Source organism: Melozone crissalis, unplaced genomic scaffold (genome assembly GCF_028551555.1).
Source record: "Melozone crissalis strain CALT ecotype California unplaced genomic scaffold, PUWL_Pcris_2 ptg000081l_1, whole genome shotgun sequence".
Lineage (NCBI taxonomy): Eukaryota > Metazoa > Chordata > Aves > Passeriformes > Passerellidae > Melozone > Melozone crissalis.
The window spans coordinates 14,943,255-14,968,307 of record NW_026535858.1 but is presented as its reverse complement, the minus strand read 5'-3'; the positions used below and the strand labels follow the sequence as shown (position 1 = coordinate 14,968,307).

At 42.6% G+C, this 25,053-nt stretch overlaps 1 protein-coding gene across 1 annotated transcript; it reads right to left on the bottom strand.

Moving 5' to 3' along the window:
* Positions 1-271: 271 nt before the first annotated feature.
* On the bottom strand, positions 272-18,763 carry ATL2 (atlastin GTPase 2). The gene is made up of 14 exons (XM_054290397.1): positions 18,647-18,763; positions 14,025-14,159; positions 12,317-12,421; positions 11,540-11,590; positions 9,395-9,451; positions 8,721-8,813; positions 8,323-8,461; positions 7,362-7,489; positions 5,192-5,248; positions 4,337-4,408; positions 2,235-2,666; positions 988-1,002; positions 769-879; positions 272-359 (listed from the first exon to the last, which is right to left on the bottom strand). Exons 1-13 carry the CDS (start codon positions 18,668-18,670, stop codon positions 772-774), a joined length of 1,416 nt encoding a protein of 471 aa, XP_054146372.1. The 5' UTR covers positions 18,671-18,763; the 3' UTR covers positions 272-359; positions 769-771.
* Positions 18,764-25,053: the final 6,290 nt, after the last annotated feature.

Genomic DNA, 25,053 nt, shown 5'->3' with positions numbered 1-25,053 from the left:
CGCTCCCTCCCACCCCAGCGGGCTCCATGGCACCAGTTTGTCTGAGAGCTGAGCACTGACAAATGTAACTCTTCCCCGGTGATGGCAGCAATCTGTGAAGCCAATCACACTAAACTACTTCTACAGTTGATTGTAAACTTTGGTTTATTTTTATTTTATTTTTTTTTTTATTATTGAGTTCTCATGGTACAGCAAGCATGTCTAGGATGAGAGGGCAGAGTTGAAGAGGAGACGAACTGTCAGTCTGTCTTTAGTCTGGCATGGTGAGCCACCTGCTCGGTCAGGCCTGCTTTGATAGAGTTTTTTACAGACTGCCTCATATGATCCTCCATCAAATTATCACTCATGGGCTTCAACACCTGTGGAATGAGAGATGTGCAAAAGAAACAAGAAAATGAGGTAACCAAGGAAAAGAAGATATAAAATCATATAAAGAGATGAGATTTGAAATCATGAAAAAACTTAGAATGATGAAGTCTGACACAAAGTGGCATGAACTGAAAGAGAAATGAATTTTGCTGCTAGAGTAATGAGGTTAAAGCAGTCACATGCTATGGACACAAGTGATACCCCTCCTACACAGCAGTATTTCACTGAATTCAAACCACTTTACAGTTCCTAGAAGATGGATGTGCAATTCCATACCCCATATGCAGCATCAGTCTGGTATGGTTACAGCATTTATGCAGACCGGCCCAGACGGTCCAGCTTATTGTCCTATATGTGTAAGTGTGAACACTTCAGATACAGAAAGAAAGTTAAAAATACTGGCTAGTTTTTCTTCTTGTTATTGTTGGATGAGAGTCGCTGTCGCGGCACTGATGTGAGAGCACGACGAACCGTTCGGCGTCTAAGGACTTCAAAGAGTTTGGAAAACACCTAAAACACGAATTCAGCTGTTAGGAACAAGGGCTCTCACAACACAGCAGAAACTCAATCAAGTTCAGAAAAACAAAAAAAAAAACCTGATTGCCAGTAACTTCTCACCTTCCTGGGATTCCTCTGAAGCAAGGAGGGAAAAGAAAGGCAGAGATTCAGAAAAATCAACAGCAAGAATGAGTATTTAATCAGAGTGACTCAGACAGGACTGCAGTGCTTTGCATGTTACTGGTGATGTGCAGCTCTAACAGCAACACTGCTGAGGGCTTTTGGAGACCGCCTTCCTCCAGCCCCCAGGTGGCAAGCTCCTGACAGCATAAGCCAAGCTTTCTCCCTCTTCTCCCTCCCAGGGAAGGCAGCAGCCAAACCAAGCCTTCTGTGCAGCAGCAGCTCCAGTAGTACTGGAGAGCCTCAATTTTAATCACTAGTCAGTGATGCTTACTCAAGATTTAGCTACCAATTTATTTACTGATGCTCATTTCCCCAGTTTTAAGAACCCACTTTTTATGCTCCAGTGTAACTCAAAGCCTGACTGGGACCCTCAGCAGGTTGCTCAGATAGGCCTAGTGTACCAGTGCCTAGGATCAGCCTTGAACACAGGAATTTTCCAGCTGTGGAAGCAAGCATCTGTGCAGAAGGCTGCAGTTAGTTATCTGCTCGTGCCTCACAGGACACACTTTAATGTCACCCCAGATAAGCTCAGTGCACCCTTTATTTCCAGTAACAACAGCAGCAAAGTGCTTTCCTTCTACTGGCACCGGACAGAGCTAGTCAGAATGCTCCAAAAACTACTGGTCAGGAATTCTCTACATTGACCTTACTGGCACAGTTGAGTTTAGGCAGCAAAATCTCTTTGCAAAAAGTTTTCTCCTCCAGCTCAGCTGTCCTTACACTCACACCTTTTCTTTCAGGAATTTGTTGAGTATTCCTTGCAAACAGCAGTTGCACCCACTGAAGCTGTCACAGACAGCACAGGTCTCCCTGATGGACAAAACCTGCTGTGCACCCTCTGGTAGCAGCTGCTGAAAGCCATCACTCAGCCAGTTCTCTCCAAGGACTAATCAATTCCTTGCTCTGAATAAGGAAAGAGTTTTGAAGTGTCCCCTTTACCATCTAAGTAACCTTCTGCACCTCAAGTAGCACTTGTTTGATAATATCCTAAGCTTATTTAACATTCCTTGTGTGCAGCATCTGTTCCTGAAGAGAGCAGTCACACTACTGAGCAGATTTTCCCTTTGGCAGCACTAGCATTCTCTATTAGGTCTAGAGCAGCTTTTCCCTCTCAGCACTGAACAGAAGCTGTTTGATATGTCTGCTCAAGACAGCAAGATTTTGCAATAAAGACAGATACCAACCTGTTCCCATATAGCTTCAGCGATCTGATCAATGGCTGTTCCAACTTCTCTGAATTCCCCAGAGTACTTAACGTATGCCCAAGTACAAAACGATATAAGAGCCATCCCCAGCACGAGATTACACAGGGCAGCTATGGAGTTCATGCCAAGGAACCCAGTCAGTCCTGAGATTATGTACATGGCAAACATGACCGCAAAGAGAGTGGCAGGGGTACGAGCAGCATAAAAGATGTTTTTGCCATCGTTGTGCTTCACAAAGTTTGCATAGATCTCTTCGATTTCCCCTTCCAGTTGCTCCTGGTAGCGCCGGCAGAACTCCTCCCCTCCCATCTTCTTGACGGAGCGGAAGTGGCGGATGGCGCTCTCGCGGAAATCCTGGTGCTTCTGCTCCAGGTCCGACGGGGCAAGGTAAGGCTTATCTCCCCCACACACCTGAGGGACAAGCAGACCCATGGAATCACACCCTGAGAGCAGCTGCCCCTCGCTGCCCCCTCGGCTCTGGGAGCCCCAGGCCCAGCCAAAGGGATTTTGGGTCCTGGCAGGGCAGGAGGCTCACCCATCCAACCACACCCAGACCCACAGCACAGGAATGAACTCATGCTTCCTCTGTTCTCCTCAGGCAAGCCCAGAAGGACAGGACAACAGCCACACACACATCCCTGCTTTTCCCCAGAATGAGGTCCTCCACATCCACCAAAACTCCCTGGAAAATTCCTACCAGTCTCACCCTTCAGAACAGCTTTTTCACATTGCCCAGAGCATGTTAAACACCAGGAGCTGCTGAGGGATCAAGAGGCCACCACACAAATAACTGCCACTGTTTTCTTATCCTCTGTGACACTGCACCTGCTATTCCTTACATTTCAGGTCATTAGGGGGACAGTATTTTCATTCTGCACACTCAGCAAAGGAGGGCTTTGGTTCATGAGGACAACTCAGAGGCTGCAGCAAGAACTACCTTTACATAATTGAGTTTTAAATCCAAAGAGTTCCCACTTCTGTTCTTAAAAATAGAAGTTTCAGAGCTGTGTCAGATCAAGAACATCATGAGACATCTGGATAAAAAACTATTCCATAATTTGTGCATATCTCTACAGTGATATAAAAATATACAGTACTGGGGAACATTACTATGGAAACAAAGTCTGTTTAAAAGAACATCTGTTTCTGTTTATTCCCTGCCCCAAGTTAGAAACCTTACTGCTACAGAGTCTCAACAACCATTGAAGATTCAAGTTTGGAAGGCAGACTTGGCACTTATTATAAACAACACATTTACTATTTCAAGACATTTTCCAAAATGGAAATAGAGGAGTTCCCTTAAACCAGCAGAGCATTCTCCAAACAGCCTGCTAACAAATGGAACTGGATTGTCTGCTACTAGCACTAAGTCTTACTTTAACTTCAAAACAACTACTCCAGCAATTAAGACCACAATTAGCCTAATTAATGGGGAGCTATGTTTATAGCATGTTCTCACACCTACTGGTCTTTCTGGTTGTACAGTTTCACAATAAGCACAGTCCTGTTAAGCTTTACAAGACAGGCAATGGTTTTCAGAATTTCCTAAGATAAAACCTTGCCTACCACTACATTAAAGTATGAAATCATCCAGCATTCAGCCTAGAATCATATCAGATCACTATCTTCAAGAGAAGAAGCAAGTGGGAAATTACATACACAAGTTTTTCAAAGTAATTCTTGTCTTCAAAGGGGTTTCTTTACATTTTTTGAATCACTTCAATGCTTGCATTTTGCAGCTAATGAATGACCACAATTCAGAAGCATGAGACTACAGAACTAGAATTCCACCCCTGTGCAAGCCTGACACAACACATGTCTGCTCACCTGCTTGTGCAATTCATGCCACAGGGTTTTGAGATGCCTGTCAAGGGCCACAGAGGGAACTAACAGGTGGGAATCCTGCACACACATCCATTCTCAGACCTCCCCAGCATCACAGCCAGGCTCAGAGAGCAGAAAACACACAAGTCCTGGCCCTGAGTCACCTTCCCCCACTGAAGTGCTCACACAGAAGGCACCATGGAAGCTGAAGGCCTGTGTTTGCATGCAGGTGTTTAGGAAAGGTGGTGCCATCATACCTGCTCCATGCCTTTGCTGTACAAGTCTTTTGCTCCTGCCACAGCAGCAAGATTGTTCGCCTCAGCTGTTGCCTAGAAAACATGGAGCATCCTGTGTCATTCACAGCATTGCCAGGTTTTACACAGCACTGCACTCCAAACATACCCCCAAAACCTCCAGAGCTCCTGATGGCCAGGAAAAGGCCACATAAAAATAAGTGAAGTTCAGCAAGAGACATTAAAACATATTGCTGCCTTCCTTCAGCTTTCCAGCACAGCTGCAAACAAACCTCAGCTTGCTCCTACAGGCTCTTCATCATGAGCAATCTCCTCTGAATGCTCTACTGTTAATAAGCACATAAGGATCACTAAACTATTATATTTTAATCCTGGTACTGGATTACTTCCAGTACCCAAGAGGAAAGAAGGAATCTGGGATTATTTCTACATTATAGATGTACAGTTTTGGTCTCAATTGTAATTGTCAAGTTTGTTAAGAATTTAAGTCTTATTTTCTACCTGTGTCATGTCAGGGACAATTACTGTAGTTAAAGCTGCAAGATGTCATTTCTGGATATCTCCCAGCCAAACAGCAAGTTACAGGAAAACAATGCTTGGACACTAAAGCAGCTAAAAAACACAATCAACCAGACAGACCCCAGCTCAATTTGGTTGATTTAATTTCATTTGGTTGCTGAAACTGAGGGAAAAGTACTCAACCACCACAGTTCAGGTGGCTTTCAAGGCACACAGATCCTTCCAGAACTACAGCTGTGGGGGGGAGACTCAGGCCCACAGCAGTCATGATTCCTCAGTTGCAAAGAACTTATAAAGTACACATCATCTAATCAGATTATTTGAAAGAAAACAAAATACCTGCAGCATAGATTTCGGATGAGGTAGCTCCTCTCCTTGATAGATTTTAATGTAAGCCTGGGAGAGAGAAAAAGAGTTTATTTTTCTAAACATTTATGTTTAAGCAGAATAAGAAATGAGGGATGATACAAAGACAGAGCTCAGATTATTTCTCTGTAATAGTGCTGAATACTAAATTATGCAATTCTCTTCACAGAAGTCTGGCAATTTTTTCCCCCTCACTTTCCTATGCTGGGACCCAGCAGGGCAGCAGAGCACCCTGAGGAGACACCACCACTGTCCCAAGATGTGACAGGTTTTGACAGCAGGTTTCTACTCCCTCAAATGCATAAGGTCTTTGCTAGACAGGGAATCTTCACCATAACAAAAGAGTGGAGATGACTATCCCAACCTTTCTGGCAAGAGGTCTGCTCAAATTTACCCCAGTGCTGGGAGAACCAATATTTACATTTCTCCACATGCCTTGATCTACTGAAGTGTAGGAGGAAAAAAAACAGATCAAGGCACTTTGTACAGACAGAACTAAGCAGACAAAACACTTCCAGAAGCTAAGCAGGCAGCCTACCCCACTGTGCCCCACCCCACTTATCCTCAGGGGTCCTTTCTGTCCCCAGGGTTTCAGGGGGCTGGAACAGAACACACACTTCATTTCTTGTCCAGCCCCCACAGGCTGGGCCCTGGCACAGCTCCTGGGGACAGGGAAGTGGGGCACAGCAGGCAGCAGCAGCCATGCCAGGGCCTTGGACAAGCTGTGCAAGTTACACCAGCAAGGCCACCCTCAGCCCCTTGAGGGGAGGCTGTCCTCACTCTCTTCCCACCACTGCTGCCCTCCCTCCCTGCCCTGGCTGCCAGCCTCAGGCCTGAGGATCTTCTGCTCCAAGGGAGGAGAGAACAAGGTTATCAGGGTCCCCATGTACTCAGTGCTCTAGGGTGCAGAACAACCTACAAAAACATAAAGAGTTATACAGGACTCTGTTCCCTTGACACCCTCCTTGCTCCTGCAGCTATTTCCTCCAAGTAAAAGCCCTACAGCTCCCAACTCAGGCCTCACAATCTCAGCTTCAGATGCACAGTCCCAAGGGAGCAGGACTCTTTAGTCACATAAGCATGGCATTTCTGCAGCACCCCACAGCACTGCTCCCCAAATGGATGCAGGATGCAAATCAGCTTTCCAGTAGAGGTTTTTACACTTGGTTTTTTAGGATGCAGTCCTTTCTAAACTGCTGCTGAACATGCCCTGCACTGTACCTGAGTGGGTCCCACTAGAGAAAAACCAGAGCAAACAGCAGCATGCAACCATGTAAACAGAGAGAGTGAACCTCTGTGCTCCCGTGCTGATTTTACACTTGCCAGAACAGCCATCACTTCTGCATCTCATACCATGTCTTTCCTTCAAAAAGTTACTTTGTTTTACAAGTGAAATTAAATGAGCTCTGGTCTCAAATTCCTTACTTGCATAGTTTGTTTCATAACATCAGCCCAACTTTTCTACCCCAAAAGTAGCAATGCAAAACTCCTGTCTTTAGGAGACAGTGGCATCATTCCCACCAAACCAACTGTCTAAGTAGTCCCAATTAAAAAAAAAAAAAAAAAGGCTACACACACCATCCCTGGTGATGTAGAGATTATGTTATCACATTTCTGCTGGTGTCACCATGATACCAAAAAAGCTCAAGACTAACAGCTGTGAGTATCCTGCATAAATATTTCAGAGCACAGTGGTGCTACACATGCAAGTGTTTAGAAAGCGCCTTCCCTGCATGTTAAAAATCCAGAAGGGAGTATCTGAAATTCTCATTGCATTCCTATGAGTTTAAGAGCTGTTTTTCTATCTGTAAAAACTACATGACCAAAACAAAAAAAAACCCAACTGGGATTTCAAAGTAGGAAAAAAATATCTAATAAAGCTTGAGCTATCTCAGCCTACTCACAGAGAGGAAAATTAAAGCTACCAACCCACAAATTTTGCTAACAGTAGCTTGCAAAGAGCTGTACTGCTAGGAAGTAGTGTGCCAGTTCTGGAAAGTCAGAGTAATGAAGTGAAAATAAAAGTGAGCTGATCAGTGAGCGTCAGCCTAGATATCTTATCTTCTCTGGGAACAACATGGCCTAAAATTAGAATACTGTCTTTTAAGCTATTAACAGAAATAATTAGTATGAGTTTGCTTACCTTGAAGTATTCTACAAGATCTCTACAGGTCACCTTGGATCCACTAATTTCTTTTTCTACCAAGTTTTCAGGGGCAAGCAGTAACGGTATCAAATTCCGCAGCTCATTTTTGAAATCCTCATCTATATCTAGTAAAATTCAATCAATTTCAAGAAAAAAGTAGTTAGTTTTCAATCTTGTATCTCCCAAAGGAACACTGATAGCCCACAATACTTCTAAATCTACAACATTTCAACTCTGAACTGTATTTTTAAGGCATTTAAAGGCTTACATACATAATATAGCTTTAGTAAATTCCAACTACTCCTAATGTACCAATCCTAACTGGGAGAACAAGGTGCCACTGTCCTTTCAATATTTTAAATGCATTTTTCTAATTACACCAATGCCCAATGACCTCACAGGGTGTGCCCTCAGCACAGCAGGGGCTGGCACCCCACCACTGCAACTCACTGTTACAGCCTTTGCCATCCTGATGCATTCCCTCAGTTGGGGGACACACATCCCTTGGAGGAATCCTGACTGCCTCTCATTCTGCAGTAGCAGAACCCTGTGCCTTTTATCTCAGCCATTTCAGAGCTGACCTGTGGTTCAGCAAGTTCTTAGAGAAAAGCCTTTCCAGAAAATAAAGTCTTTAATCTTGGGAATTCTGCCCTCTGGAGCCCTTAGTTATCTTTGGAATCTCCATTAAATGACCTTTAAGCACGTCTCAAGTTATCAGATTACAATGGACAGCTAGACACAAAGATATCCATTCCCTCTCCCTGCTTAATTCCTCTACTTTTAAACCACTAAAAAGAGCACACAATGCACATTTCTAAATTCTGCAGCTTCACCTTTTAGCCTTATATTTTCCAGTCAGGCATTTCAATACCTAATCATTGCAGTGCTTAACTTTCATCATATAACAAAACAAACTCAGTGATCTGAATCAAGAAACACAAAATGAAAAGCTTCCTACCATTCAATCTCCCATCAAAATTTGGATTTGTTGCAACTTTAAGACCAGGGTGGGGCAACAGGAAACACCCAAGATTACTGAAACAGGAGTGAATATGCTTCCTTACATTCTGTAGCTCTTCATGTTGGTTTTGCTTTACCTGAAGGAAAAAAAGGTATTAAGAACTGCTACCAGTTTTACAGCATTGCAGTTAAGATCAACCATCATCTTAAAAGCAGTAAGAGCACAAAAGTGTGTTTAAGCTTTAATTTCTGAACCTAATAATGCCAACTTTGCCTATAAGTAGAAACACCACAAATGTATTTTATTAGCACAAGGAGCCAGCTCATGATGCATCATTGTCTTGACAGCACAGTGTCACTTAGAAAATCAGAACAGGACTACTGGAGATAACTTACCTGCAATCTTTTCTCTAGGAACTTTCTTCCTCCTTCCAAGCCATATGCATGTTCATAAGGATAACTCCAATCTCTAATTAAGAACATTAATGTCTGCAACAGGAAGAACAACAGCAGTGAATGGTTTTCATCATTCCTAAGGTCAAAAATTTCTATCACATGTGATTATTTTAAGTATTTGGCTGTTCTAAAACTAAATATATTATAGATTACAAGCAAGGATACTATGTAAATGTTTGGTATATTTTGCTGCTCTAAATGTAGCAGCCTTGTAGTTCTGTGGTGCAAGTGTTTGCTTGCTTAAAAAACCAACTAAACAGAACACCCACCACCAAGCAGGATCTTTTCTCAGAACCATCTACCACCAGCAAGGACCAACTATATCTCAGAGTAATAAAAAAGAAGGCAGCACAAAATCACAAAATTTTTCTCCTTAACACCTGCATATCACTTGACATTTTGATTCTTTTTATACCTTATAACTCAAGCACAAAACTATACTTGCTCAACCCAGCATTTTTCCATTGGGTTTTTGCAAAGCCATGTGGCAATAGTGAAGGAAAATTAGTCTTGCAAAGAACTGGTTACCTTCAGCCCAACTAACTGATCTGCAGAAATTATCCTGAGCCCATTTTCTACATATTCAACTGCTTAAATCCATTTAACACAGTTACCTGAAACGGCTTTTGGTAGATTTCTTCCATAGCTAGTCTTCCATATTCTGTAAACAACTGAGAGGAAGAACAGCGTAAGGATGTGCCACACAGAAAACACATTTTTCTGCTGTGAAATATTCTATTATGTCATGAAAAAATAAAGCATTCAATCTTTTATCTTACTACAGGTTTCAATCTTTTACCTTACTACAGGTTGAGAATGGCAAACAATCCTCAATAATGAGTATACCAACCCTCAATAAGATTCAGGTAGGAGACATGATTCCCACAGGCTTCACAGTGCCATTCCTGAACTGTCAACACACTGCAGTTTTAAGTGGGTGGCTGTTGGGCTATTCTCAGAGAAAAGCTGGCTGCATTTCTCACCAAGCCAGCTTCCAACACTTGCTTCCTAGGCTGAGGAGGTCAGCCTGACTAACATTTGCCCCTTACTTCCCACAAAAGGTTTATTCCTGGAAATCCCAGGGAACTTGGCTCTAGCCAATATATCAGACATTTAAATACAAGCCAAGTTCAGCAGCTTCTCAGATCTCTGCATCACCTCATGACCTTAACTAATAATTGTTCCTTCCCTCCAGTATAAAGGCTGGTATCAGCTGTCTTCCTCTGACTGCTTTCACCATCTTTGACACCAGCAGCATTCCTTGCTGGCCAAGCCACACACAAGAGCAGGAATTAGGGACTGTGCTGGCTGCCTCAAGTACTGGCAGGGCTTGATCCTCCTTACAGATACTGCAGGTTGAGATGATGGAAGCACACCAGAACTCTGCAGTGCCAGGCAATCATTATTCTGCATTAAACTAACTCCTGGAGTGTCTCAGGTAGATTATGGCTCAAAGGGCAGGTCTGGTGTTGATCACAAGAGCACCTGGGAAGTCACAAGACTAATTTAATTTACAAGCCCTTGTCACCCTGAGCAAAAGCAGCTGTGAAGTGGCCAAGCACCCACAAGAGTCTGGTTTCTTTGGCCCAAACTCTTTACCTCATTCACTTCCATGCTAAATGCAAAAGGCAGTCAGAGACTAACAGTATTTCACAATTATATAAATTCCTATTAAAACAGAAATTCAGAATTTCCTTCCCTTCGATCATGATTCCCTGCTGCAACTTTAAATGCATGGGTGTCCCTCACCCAGTGCTTGCATTTATCATCCTTCTCTTCCCTTCCTTCCTTCAAATCTCACCCTCCAGTAGAACAGAGATAGATTGTTTTATTCAGAGTACACCAAGCCTGTTAAAGGACCAAAGTCTCAAGGGAAGCCTGGCTTTCAAATAATTACCTAGAATTTTTTTTGTTTTCACTGCTTGGTTGGGTTTTTTTGGGGGTGTGGGGGATATGGACACAGTGATACAACCCTGCTAATTGAGAACAGCTTCATAAGACTACTTTTAGTTAGTGCTCTTTTACTTCCAGCATTGGCAGTCAGTCTGCTGCAGCACTGAAGACACACAGAACAGTTTTAAGCTGTGACAAGGTCATGGCCTTGGCATTTGGCAATACACAAGCTACTCTGTAAAGCTACAGGTTTTAAGTTAAGGAGATAATGTTCTTGCACCATTCACATGAAGCCATAATTCAGTGGCCTTTGACCACAATGTTGCATTAGAGGATAAAAAACCCATGGTGAAGATAAGACATTCTCCTGCTTTTATTTCTAAGCAGGATAAAATTCTGCAGAAGTTTCTCAGCTGAAAAAACAGAGACGGCTTCTGGGCAGAAGACTCTTTCTGGCCTGACCCAAACTCCAGCACTTCCTTACAAACTGCTTATGAAATAACATCCATTTTCCTATTTTAGGAAAAACATGTAGCACTGGAATTTCACCATTAAGGATTTCCATAAACAATTTTCCTTTCTCATTTTCTCAGGAATTTAAGAACTTGCAATACAGAGAACAGACTTTAAGAGAACTAGCCAGATTAGAAGCTCATACTATTTTTACCTCTACATTGGCACAGTAGAAGCATCATGGAGTTGATGCAAACACAGTTTTTACAGACTGCACCAGTTTCAGGTAAAATTCAGTGTTTTACATGAGGCAACAAACAGCTCCCAAGTCAGTTATATGAATAGTAACTTCCAGAACATTGTCAGGACTATCACTTCAGAAGCAGTTTAACAAAAATTCACCATATTCCTACCTGCAAGTGCTGAAGGTCATCTTCCTGAATATTCTGAGACAAGTTGTATACCTGCAAGAGACAATTACAGTGTCACATGAAACCACTCTCTTACAATCATATAGTCTCTTTCACACATTGAGAATTTTTGCTCCATCTAGAAAAAGTGTAACTACCCAAAAGTCAGCAAGTAGAAAGGTGTCACAGAACACACCTCAAACAAAAGTCACCTCCTTATTCAAAAATGATTCACCAGAGCCAACTCCACAGGACAGAAGCAATGCTCTACCTACTCCTGTTCCTTTTAGGTTGTGGCATGTCTGAAGAAAGTCACTTGTCACCCCTCAAAAACCTGCTCACTTTTAGCACTTCTAAGGCACAAGCTCAGAAGTAGCTTTGACTATAGCACAATTCTCAGGAGTTTAATTGACACTTGAACAGAAGCAGCAATTTAAAGTTTGGCTGATCACAGCATGTCACCCTAAACTGTATCTACAGCCTTAAAAAAGATTCTGTAACACATCTGTAAAGAAGCAGTTGCTACTTTGACATCTTGGGGGGAAGGGGATTTCCCAGTTCTGTCAGCAATTTAACTCAGCCTGGCCTTGCATAACCTTGATTCCACCGAGCAACTTGGGTAGTTTATGTACCACAATGAAATCAAGAAAAAGTATGGAATTTTAAATCAGAGCTGGAGGAAGATTTGCAGGTGAACTTTCCAAGTGTGGCTCAGGATATATTCTCTGCACATTCAGGATAGAGGGTTCTGCCATTATTTGTCAGCAGGGATATTCTCACCTGGACAGAGCTCGTCATGGTGCTCAGGGCAAAAACTGTTGCACAGTCTTTGATAGTGGATTGGCTATCAAAGGCACCTTGGGTATCCATGAGTAGTACAGCAACCTGCAGAGTTTGAAAGCACAGCAGCAGTTAACCAGATCATGGGCCCTTCCACACTCCTGGCCACTGGGGTCAGTTCTGTTTCAAGTCTCTGCCCCTGTGCCTGCTGATGAAACCTCAGTCACCTGCACAGGGGACAGCACACAGCCACAGCTGAGTGAGCAGCAGCCTCTGGCCCTGCCTGGCCACCTTGTCCCACAGAAACAGCCCTCCCTGGCCCACTGGGGGGCCATGCAGACCAACTGGCAGCTCTCCTCCACTGCAAGAACACCAGCCTCAGCTGCAGATCTGGCACAGCTCATCAGAGCTAAGAGTAAGATGTTACTTATGAATACATATATATCTTAAGATAATTTTTTTCAGCAGAAAACAAGATAACTGATACTGTCTGCTGGAACAACAAGGAAGGAAGTGATATTAATGAAAAAAGTTTATCAGTCCAACTCCCATCTTTGGGATCTGCTACACTTCCCTTCTCCTTCCCACTGAGAAGCAAGAACAAGTGAGTGATTTGTTCCCAAAGCATAAGCAGATTCACACATAACTGCTTTTTAACCAGAGAAATGTTTGGTTAGCTGTGAAATTTGTTAAACACCACTAAGCCACTATTTTTAAAATCCATGTCCCACAGATTGGGCATCAGATGTTTCCTTTGCAAATGCAAAGAAAGGGTATGAAATTTAAATAACCTAAAACCAATGGTTCAGAACACAAATAGCACAAGATGACCACCACTATTGTGAAGTAAATATTTATTAATGACATTAACATAACGCCTAATTTCAGCATAAACACCTCCCAGTAAACTTTGCAGTCAAACTGACTTGAGAGTTAAAAAAGAATCAAGTTAGTGCTTTTTTTCTCACTGTTAGACTTATCCTTTTTTATAGACTGCTTGCTAAAATTAAATGGAAGGACCAACTTCCAGACCCTGAAGTACTTACAGCCATGCACTACACTTTACTACAGCTACAAGTTAGAACATATTCTCACCCTTCAAAGAACAGTGTGTTACAGAGCTTTTCCCCCCAGCATTTTTCTGTAGATAGTATTTATAGCCATTGCAGATTTACAACATCCCCAGGATAACCCACCCAGCAGCCTGGACAGGGCAGATTTTGCTAAAACAAAGTACTCTCAGAATGAGACTATTGTTGAACTTTGGGTTGTAAGAACCAATCTCCATCCTTACACTGACAACAGTTTCCAAATATGTTACACAGCTGCTCAGTGCAAAGGAAAGCAACCGAAGTTCAAACAGCCGCCATGAAATCCATGACATTAAAAGTGTACACAGAGGCAAAAATCTTATTTAAGTTTTAGAATGACAAAACAGTTTAGGCTGAAGGGGACCTCTAAGAATCATCTTGTTCCAATCCCTCTGCCAAAGGCAGGGACACCATCCACCAGACCAGGTTGCTTGGAGCCCCACTGAACCTGACCAGGAACACCTCCCAAATGGGGCATCCACAGCCTCTCTATTTTTAAAAACCCAAAAAACATCAAACCAAAAAAAAGAAAACCAACCCACCACACAACCAAACCAGGAAGCCTACAACTCCTGCAAGGGAGACCTTGAGTAAATCAAAGCAAGTTAAGCACTCACCTTTGTTCCATTAGGTTTTTCAATTACAAACACTTCACTCCAAATCTGAATGCCAGTGGTTTCCCGTTCACATCCACCTCTCCATGTAAACCCGGTCAATGGCTCAGTGTTTCCACCTATCCAACTAGGAGAAGTCTACAAAACAAAAGGAAAAACTGATGTAAAACCAAGGAGGGGATTTCTATTTTTTTGTAACATACTATATTTCAGTAGACTTCCACACTGTTATTACATTTTCCTCAGAGCCAGCTGACAACAGTACACAAAATATTAAAACACAGTGCTACTCTGCTGTGTTTCAAGATCATCCACAAAGCAACCCCACGGTATTTGAGTGGCTGCACAACTTTTCAGACACTGAAATGTAAACATGCAGTTTTTGAGTCTCCAGCACTCAGAGGTATTGAGAACAGCACAGTTTTGTCCACCAGTTCCACTCTCACAGCTGAGAAAACTCTGCTTAAACAGAACAGCAGATATTTCAACTCAGGAACAGCTACACTTCAGCAAGAGACAAAACACCTGATCTTAACTTAATCCTCTCCCTTCCCCCTCAGTAACAGCTGGCCCAAGCATTTGAGTCCCTGCACTAACAGAAGCCAGCACCAGACCCTTAATGCCATCTTGCAGAAGCCACAGAGAATAGACAACAACCAGCAGATTCACAATCTATACTTGCCAGCTACAGAGCAAAGGTCAGTTTAAGAGTTTGACAGATGCCAATCAACCCACCCATATTAGAGCTGAGAAGCTATCTGAGAGGCGAGTACAGCTGGCATCTAACATTCCTGGCTGATGGAGTTGTAATGAGGTCTTCAAGGACAGGCACAGAGCAGCAGCTCACCCACAAGAATCCAGCCATTATATGAGCACATCTAACCCAGAAACGCAGCTCATGCACTGGCAAGTCAGGAGGATGAGCAGGCACCCCAAGGAAGTTTCACTTTGATAGGTTTTTCTGCAGCCCCCTCATCAGTTAAACTGTTGCCTGCCTGCCACTTCTTTCATGGAGGATTTCAGTGTACACAAAGCTTTCTTTCACAGGCTAGAACACAGCAAGCTGGCATAAGAGACATTTAATGAATTGCCTTGAACTGCCCAGAGCAGATTCCCAGCCAGGAAAGAGTCTACTGAGAAGGTCAAAGTGGAGATTTCTCAATTCACTTCTGGGCTCTACCTTGCTGACTCCACACTGGCAGTTTTCAGATAATGGCTCAAGACATTTCTTCGCATTTCAGAACACAGCATGGGTACCTAGGGACTGTACAGAATAAAAATACTTGAAACAACTAAGTGAAACTGCTTACTTCTAAAGGGGGATGGGAAAAAACCTGCACATTTTCCTCATGCCTAGCAGCATGAAGGCAATCCAGCAGTTCTGCACCAGCATTCTTCCAAATGCTAACAGTGCACCACTCAACTCTGCTACTTAGATCAGACAAAGGGGACAGAAGCAGATAAAAATTCAAAAAATGAACACAGGTATGCAAGTAAAGAGTTCTACAGGTCGGTACAGATGTTTGGGTTTGGCTGTTTGGTTTTTTTTTTCCTTTTGTTTATTTTGATAGGCACACACACTTCTACCAGCGACACTAAGCAAAACCTGAACAGCTTTTCCCTGTAGTTTTTCTATCCCAGAAGATACTGATGCTTCCACAGACCACTCTAGAAATGAAAGCTCCAAGCCTGCTCTGTGCTGCAGCACACTCCAGGATACAGTTTGACAATGCTGGTTCATATCTCACATGTACCTGTCAATGGGCTGCAGCTTTTTACTTTTCAAAAAGACTCATTATTCAGTATGTTCCATTTTTCTTTTATACAAGAATACTTTAGCCCATTTTGGTCCAGACATTATTCCTATTTGTATTCCTCCTATTTGTAACAAATCAGATCAAAACTACACAGTTTGACAAGTCCCTCAGTGAGCACAAGATATGACCTCATTTGATTTCACAAGTGATTCATATCACAGGAGACTTTGGTGTTTGAACAGGCTCAGCTTCACCTGAAGCTGCTTCATCTCATGGATGATGTACTTAAGCCTGCCTCTGACTGACCTGTGCATCACTTTGAAACACTCCTGGCTTGTTACCTGCATCTTTCCTTAGCTAAAGCTCAGTATTTTAAGTATCCATCCATCAAGCTGCCTTGAAAGACCTTCAGGAGATGGGAGGAGGGAAAAAAGGCTCCTACCTGAAATCAAGCTAGAAGTTGCTCTACAATTTTATCTCAGTCCCCTAAAGGGTAATTTCTCTAACTTTACTCCACACTAAGGAAAAGCCCAATGCAGCTTTGCTTAGTGCAATAATACACAGTTCACCCTAACTAAGAAGGTGATACTCCTGTAAAAAAATAAACTTTTACATCTAAACTTACAGGTGTTGCTGCACCCAACTCTTACTAAAGCTCAGGACCACAGGCTCCTTGCAGCAGCTTGCTGAGTACACAAGTGCTGCTGTTCCATTTCAAAAGAGCAATCACAGCACTAAGGATCAGTGCTTGAAATGACACATCCACCTCCCTGAAGGCAGTGATCAACCTCTGCCATGCCAAAATCCTACCTGTGACTTCAGCTGGCACCACTGAGATTGTTACAATGCCAACTTTCCACACGACCTCTGGCACTCAGTTTAAGACAAGAAAATGAGATTCTGAAGGTTTTATTGGCAAGTTTTTCATTATGCACATTAATGTCCACATAAAAGGACAACCCAAAATTGCCTGATTGGCACATGAACTGAATGCAGTCACTTTAGTAATCTGTGCAATATTTAGTTCACAAAAAATACAGACTTGCAATTGAGCCTGACTAAAGATGGAGGGCTCAGACTAAGTACTATAAAACTATACCAAGATCTCTCCTCCTGTACTAAATTTGGATAAGCAGAGGATATCACTTGACTTCATACAACTCAAGAGTGCTCCAAAGAGGAGGCGTTGCATTTATCCTCCATCACCCCCAGCTCCCATCAATCAGTTTGCAGCAGTTCTGATGCTTGTCAAACTCCCTCCCTAAGCCAATTTACGTCACTGAGCTGGCAGAAAAACAATTCAGCAAAGTGCAGTGTCTTCTGAGGCATCAGAGAGTTGGATCAGCTCAACTAAAGGTCTGCAAGCAATACATCTTCAGAATGGAAATACCTGGCCAGAAGCAGCACATGGAGAGCAAGACTTCTCTGCTCTTGGTAAGAAACAATTGTTACAGTAGATTGGCAAGCTTGCTTTCACCTTCAGTTCAAGAGAAACAAATGCTATTTTGAAGGACATTTACAGGAAACTGAGAAAAGTGACTGCACAATAAAGGAAACGGAGAGGCCTGATAGACAAGGCTGAAACAGCATTTCAATCTGTTTTGTTATATGAACACTTGTTTTATTTCACTATCTGAAAATTAAGAGTATTTGTTTAAAGCCCAGCCCTTCTGTTTTCAAAAGGAAACTCACACTACCTCTGCCCAGCCCAGCACCTTGCTCAGATCAGTGGATGCAGGAGTTTGTGTTTTTCTTTGTTTGCAGAGATTGGTGGGGGTTTTATTGTTTGGTTCATTTTGAACACCATCCATAATAAACGAAACCTTTTTCCTCCCTAGGTTAAGAGTCTCAAGAAGTCTGGAGTACCAGCTTGCTACTCTGCATTCCTCCTACCCTGAGACCCTATCCTCAGGGTACTACTTCCACAGCTCTTCCAAAATGAGGGAGAGGAACTCAATAACAGGCACCACTGGGATTGAGAGAAGGAAGTCTTCATTTGCCAACTATCAGCAGCTTTTCTGCTGTACTCTCATGCTTCCTGTAACTGCAGGGTTCATCTTCATTTTCCCTCAAGCCAGCTAGCACAAATTACCTCCAAAGAACAGTGAACAAAAAAGGAATCAGTTCTGGGTTTTTTAAGAGCTTCAAAAAGCAACAAAACACTGACCTGTCAATATTCATAAAGCACATTAAAAGAAACACCCCACAAACTGTGACAGGCAGATGTGTATGGTTCACAGAAAATCCCACTCCACCTTTTCCATGTAAGCCAAGGGCTCAAAACAAGACAACACTAGCCAAAAGCTACAAACTAAAAGAAGAAATTAAATTTTGGATCAGGCTTTAATCAATCAATAACTTAAAAGGATTTTAAGAGTTCCTGGACTGCATTCAGAAATGCAATCCAAGCAACAAAAAGGAAGCTTTCTCTTTTTTGTCATACATCATATTTAAGCAGATTTAGCTATCTGGTAAGACTTTTATTTTTGCAACAACTGCCAAGTGAGTGCTATAATATGATTTCAGGAGATAAAGTCACAGCAAGGCTCCTCCAAGTCACCACCTGGAAAAGCCCTTCCCCAAAGCTCAATTAGAAGGCCATCACACTTCATTATTCAAGTTCTTTTTGTGTCCACTTACACTGGGACACCAATAAATTCCCTTGATAACTGCAAGATAGGGTACATTGAAAAACTGTCACTTAAATACCCTTCTTCACAGTGTAGAAGCAGAGTAGCTGATTTCCCCTCCCCCAATATATCAGAAAATTTTGACCTGCTATATTTATGCTCAATTTAACAAACACAAAGAGAAATTACTAAAATACCAAAGCACTTTTCTCCTGCAGGAAAAATCCAAACTACTCACCCTGTTATACATGTATCTAAGCATGAAGTCCAGCAAAAAGGATTTTCCTTTGCGGAAAGCTCCTGCTACAGACACAACTACTATGTTAAGATCTTTAATATGTTCCTGAAGCAAGATTTTTTCCAAAGCTGATTCATCTAATTCAAAGTTATGGTCATCTTCATGAGCAAGGACAATCTGTATGGGGCGTGGCTTATCCAGCTCCACCTCGTCATCCGAGTCGGGCAGGGCGTCCGAGTCCGGCAGGGCATCGTCCTCTTCCTCTTCATAAAGCTTACCTGCAAATGGACAGGTGAGAACACTTTAGTGAGGCACAGCTCAGGGCAAACAACACTTTTTCTTTTATTGTGAAGCCTTGAGCCGGGCTTCCATCTCCAGCAGCAAGGGTGATGTTCTTGGGAATGCCAAGAGGTCAACAGAAGCTCCCTGTGCATTTTCATCAGCTTTGTGTCTAGCCTATATTTCAAATCTCTCTCTCAGATATGTATTAAGGAATCACAAAAAAACCTCAACCCCGATTTGCAGCTTCAAAACCCCTTTTAAAAGGCATCTTAAGTCAAGGGCCTTTTATCTGGGGAAAAAAAAGAATCATTTCAAAGAAGCTTGAAAGAGGACTAAAAAAGGGCATTTTTATATCACCACCTTCTTGTCGTAAGGGTGTCAGGGGAAATGAATGTTTTCTGTCAACAGGTCTGTTTGCCAACAGGCACAAGAAGACCATGGATCTAGAATGGAAGCCCAGGATAACAAACATCAGATGAATAAACTCCTCTCTAATCCCAACACTGTTTCAAGTCTCAATACAGCACAGACTTTAGAATACCTATTCCCTGTTTGTAAGACAATAAACTACTGAACATGTGCATGCCCTAACACTTCTGGGATAAGAAAACAAAAAAACCCACTGAAGTCGTTTCTGGCTTCATACTCTTCCTACAGTACACTAATAAGCAAGATTTAGCAACAGTTAAGTATCAATTCTTTAAAAACAGTTAAGAGACTATTTCATACACAATTTAACAATTAATACCCTTTCAGGATAAAACAGTAGCTGAAAAAAGTATAACTCAGATTAAAGCTAGTAATGAATGTAAGGTAACACAGCCCTTCAGACACACACTGTATCAGTGCAAATATCCTATACTCCTGACTTTTAGAATTCAGGAGTTAATTGGATTGGAGGCCTAAAAGAAAACCAAACTACCCTATCCAAGGTGAAGTCTCCTCTCTTGTTCAGGCACCACAACACTGAAGTTTGTCCCACAGCAGAAATCAACTCTACCATTCCTGACAAGCATCTGGAAAGCTTCTTTGTGCTTACTGAATTGCCTCCCACTCCCAATTTAAATTTTGCCATGTTCTATTGGAAGCCCATGTGCAAAAACCTGACCAAGGCACCTTCCTACCAGTTACTTATCTGGGATTATCACATATGATTTTCAGCACACTGTCCTTCTAGTCATGTTTCCATTTCCAAGCCAAGGCAGCAGCCACCCCCAATCCCTTGATGTGCTGCTCACAGAGAGGTTCCTGTGGCAGCAGCCCACAAGGAGTGTTCTCCTGCAGGATGCAGCCATGAGGCACCATGGAACACACAGGTTCATTCATCCATGGCAGGGAACCTGCCAATGCTCACAGGATCTGCCAAGGCATTCCTGTCAGACTTTGCATGTGAGATACCATTCTCAGCAAAAGACTTATGAGCAGGGCTCCAGTTTTGTGCATGTAATGAGACACTGCAGTTATCACCATAAATCTGAAAAACTGCTAACACAGTGACCCTGAAGTTTCTCCAGCAATTTTCTCCTTACCCAGCTCTGACAACACCTCATTTAACTGCAAAATGACAGAGAATGTTTCCACTTCCAAACATCAAACCTCGTGCTGTCCCAAAGCCCAATGGTATTAAATCTTGAAAAAAAATGGTTAGAACATACTAAGCTTGCATGGTGCTTGGTTTGAACAGGAAGTACACTTGAGTGCTTAAATCCTAAGCAGCTAGAACCAAACTGCAACATTATCCAAGTGGGTGTGCAAAACAGTCCCCAGCATCACCCCAGCTCAAAGTGATCAATACAGCAGACCAAAAAATTGATTACACTAGCAGGCCTGACAACTGGAAGGAGCAACTTTTAAAAGAAAATCTGTCAACAGGACACCAAACTGCACAAAATACACTGACACTGACTGGTCAGCACTTCAGAGGGAAGTCTCTCTCTTTTGGCCTCAAGGTTCTGTATTCCCAGATATTTAATAAGTCCTCTCCTCTTTATTGAAAGAGCTTCTATACAGGCTTTGCCTCATATAGGCAAAGGATAGGATCCTTTGGAGGCCAGAAAACTTGGGAGGATAGCCCAGGAATGGAGGGAGAAAGATTTTGACAATCAGGAAGAAAGCTTCCAGCATCACAGCCTACAAACATAAAGGAAATATTTTATTGATAAAAGTACTGAAGTCAGATAGTTCCAAGAAGAGGTGCCTGTGCTTTAGCAAACACATTGACACAATGTTTCACAGTTTCTATTCAAGGTATGGCCCTGGTAGTGCAACTTGGTTACTTGGAAGAGCCTCCTTTTCTTTTATTTACATACACACTTCACTTAAATACACAGCTGCAGTAAGGGATTGGGTCTGTAAACTGGGGCAGACTGAAAAATGGTTTGAAGCCACACCTGCAGCTTCTCTTCATTCACTTGGAGCCTGACATTAACCATCCTGTCCTACCTGGAAGTCATCAAAACTTGTCAGACCCCAAAGACCTCAAGCTGCAGCAGCATCCTTGTGCCAGCGCAGAGCGCAGCCACACAAAACCTCTTCAGGCCAAGGAGATTTCAGAACAACCAAGTGGAATGGACCTTTATCAAGAGTTATTTATAAACAAGCAAATTCTCCCTATGACAAGGAGATAGTACTATCAAGAGCTTACACAAAATATGCCCATTAAAAGCTCCCATCTTGTTAACAGCATTCTGCACCACTGAGGTTCATTAGCTCAGAGGGAACAGGAGAGATGATTCATCCTAGACCCTACTCAACTCCTATTAGATTTCACTTACCAGCAGAAATTGGAAGTCAAACCCAGAGTACCAAGTTGGGTTTGTTTGGATGGTTTGGGTCAAGTTGGATTGTTGGCTTTTTTTTTCCTTTGACTAACCAGCTTAATATATCTACAAGTTCCCAACCTACTTACAGAAAAGGCCATCATGGCCATCAGTCAAGCACTTTAGAGGGTGGAGACCTGCAGTGCTGACAGCTGTGAAAGCAACTTGATCCATCCAGAAGAGCTGGTTTGATAACTTTGTGCTTGAGTGGCAGAGAACACCCCTCCTTTCCAGATTTTGAACTAGCTGGCAATTAACAGGACACACATTGCACAGGTCAAGCATGTTAACTACAGAACAAGTGCCACTGCTTGTCCCAGCAGCACAATCAGCATATGCAACCCTGCAGGTGTCCCAGGCAGATGTCACACCCTTTTTGATCCTTTATCCTGCCTTGTGGCTGCTCACCCTGTCACTCTGGCTAGCTGCTGTCCAGGCAGCACTCAGGGAGCCTTTCTAGAAGGCTTCAGTATCATGGCCAGAGAGGTCACATTACACTTCCAAGAATTACTTTCAGTACAGCCTCTGGAAACAAAGGTCAGGACAAGAAACATCCCCCTTCACAGTCTGGTTTTCTGCAAGAGCACTGTGGAAATTCTCAAAGTAGAATAATAATAAACATGCTGACAGCACTGTCCAGTCAGCTCAGGCCAGGAGTTTATGCAATTCAGAACTCAAAGCCCTGGCCCTTGGCTGTCCCCCCTCCTCACCTGCCCCAGCACAGTCACAGTGTACTACTCAAAACTCAGAATTTAATCTGATTTGTTATAAATCCCACAGAATGCTCTAGGTTCTTGCAATAGTCCAGTCTCAGCAAATCAAGCATAAAAGAGATGATTACTAACTTTAAAAGAGGTGGCATTCACAGAATGGCCACTTCTACACTAACTTCTACTACTACACTACTTCTGCTCCCTAGCCTGCTGGACAGTACTTTGGACTTGCAAAGTTCAAGGCAGCATCCCTTCATAGGTCTCCATAACAACACATTTCAGTACTGCTACAGAGGCAACAAAAACAATAGACTTTTGTTGGTTTGGGGGTCTTGCTTGTTTTTTATAGTCCATTTGAACAGTTTGCTAAGCCCAGTTCCATCCCAGTAATGGAGTTACCAACCCATTGACACAGGGAGTGGTTGTTTCAGAGGGAAGTTCCACGTTCTGCACACACAACAGAGATCCTGCCACAGGATTAAAGACTGACCAACTCACCAAACTCACTCATGGGGTTGATCACTGTGCTGTTGGAAACTCCCATGTGCACAGAAGATCTGTACCTCAGGCTTTTAGTACATACATAAGAGTTCTCATCTGTCAAACCATATGGCACTAGAACTTGTAGCATAGTGCTGCAGGCCCAGGAAGTCACAGCTATATTTTTCTTTTTTCAGGATGTTCACCTGACCTTTGAAGTTTCTGTAGTACTGAACTAGCAGACTCCAGACTAAGGTCAGATCTGCTGCTCTGTCTGGAGCTGATGCAAAAAGATCATCAACTGGACTTGCCCTAGAACTCTGCCATCCATTCACACCTATTACTCTGGCTGCTCACCAATCAGTCCCCGTATCATTGTGGCTTCTTCCAACCTGAATTATTCCTTTAAAACCTGTGGGCTAGTGCATGGCTCTGACTGACTGACATGATCACTTCCCAACCCAGGTCAAACAGGCTGGGAGACACAAGAGAAGCAACACTGTGCAGCAAGACACAGAAGCAGACAGATCTGAATGGGAGCAAATATAGCCAAGGGAAGATCCTACCACTCAGTTTCCCTATAAACTCCTCATTCCACTCAGTAACAACTACAGCAGGACTGCTATTTATTCTCACCAGCTAAGTACCCAGAACAAGCACCATTTGTTGAAATACTAAGCCAGATTTTGAGAACAGTAGCTTCTTGTACATGCAGACAGTATTTCAACTGAACAAACCCCACTAAATAACCCATTTCTTAAAGCATGAGGTAAAATGAAAAGCCAATTCCTGCTTTCCCTAAGTACACAGCCAGCAGCTGACCTACTTGTGCTGCAGTGTAAGAACACGAGCAGGAAAACACTCAGGCACCTGCACACTATGAAAATGAGAGACAGCCTGCTTTAAATGCAAGTTCTTCCCTTTAAGCACTTTGACAGAAAATACAGTTACCTTTAAGTTTCAACCTACATACAGCTTGAACTCTTTGAACACATTATCCACACCCTTTCATTAAAAAAAAGCACATACTAATTGCTAAACTCATTTGGTTTTAGATACAGTAAAGGTTTCTGATCAACAAGCACTGAATCACAATTAGTAACTGCTTCTGTGGACACTGAGTTGAACACAATTGCCCAAAAATGCAACAGAACATTAAAATATTTTAAATCCCATTTGCTTTCTAGTTTTAAGTCACTTTCATCAGTGTAGCTGTCCCTCATCAGTACTTCCATTTGCTCTATCCACAACAAGGAGTTTAAAGAGCATAAAGCAGTAAATCTTCTGGCTGGTAGTCTTATATTGCCTGCACAGAAACCTGCACTTTGCGAGAAGTCAACTTCAAATCAAGACTTCCAGCACCCGCAGACCCTTCAGCTTTGAGCATCCCTGAACTCTTTTTCCTGGTGCTCTACAGCACAACCCATTTGCCTCCACACAACAGCAGCTCAAGTCTCCTGCTCACATTTCAATACAGATGCTTGACAGGCTCCCCCACCATCACCTGAACGGTGAAAAGAAAAATGAAGTGAGCTACACTAAGCTCAAGCCATCCTGCTTGAAATTTTGTTCAACCTCCACACGCTGAGGGAGTTCATGGCTTGAATCAAAAGCTTAAAATAATTTATCATGAGGAAACTGCTGCACTGCATTGCAAAGTAAGGCATTCTCTCAGTGCTCCACGTAGGAAATTTTCCTTGGAGAGAAGGGAGACAAATTGCTTAAACATTTCTTGTTTTGATGTAGTGAACGAAGGAAAGTGTAGGCATGTGTGAAGCGACTTCCAGAGCACAGAAAGAAAATATGTTAACCTTCAAACCTTATTTGGACACATCTTTTGGAAAAAAAAAAGTCACTAGATTTAAGCCACAAAATTGTCCTCCCGTTTTTGCAGCAGTGCTACTCCATGCAATAAACTCACATGAAACTAACACAGACCTTAATGCATCGCTGCTTTCCTATTGCTGACTAGTAAATAGTGCCAAGCAGCTCATTTTAAGGCCAGAAATAATTAAATGTTTCAAATATTTCAGCTATAAATAGGACTGATGATCTAACTTCCAAAGACTTGTTTGGACATCCAATAAACCCAATAGAGGAGTAGGGGCAGGGT

What these genes read in the sequence shown, in the direction of transcription:
- ATL2 (XM_054290397.1), bottom strand. Translation starts at nt 18,670, where the DNA reads ATGCTTAGATACATGTATAACAGG. An exon ending in TTAGATACATGTATAACAGG is followed by an intron (nt 14,160 to 18,646) that starts GTGAGTAGTTTG and finishes TTTGTTTTGTAG; the next exon opens with ACTTCTCCTAGTTGGATAGG. An exon ending in TTTTGATGGGAGATTGAATG is followed by an intron (nt 7,490 to 8,322) that starts GTAGGAAGCTTT and finishes GAATTTTACTAG; the next exon opens with ATATAGATGAGGATTTCAAA.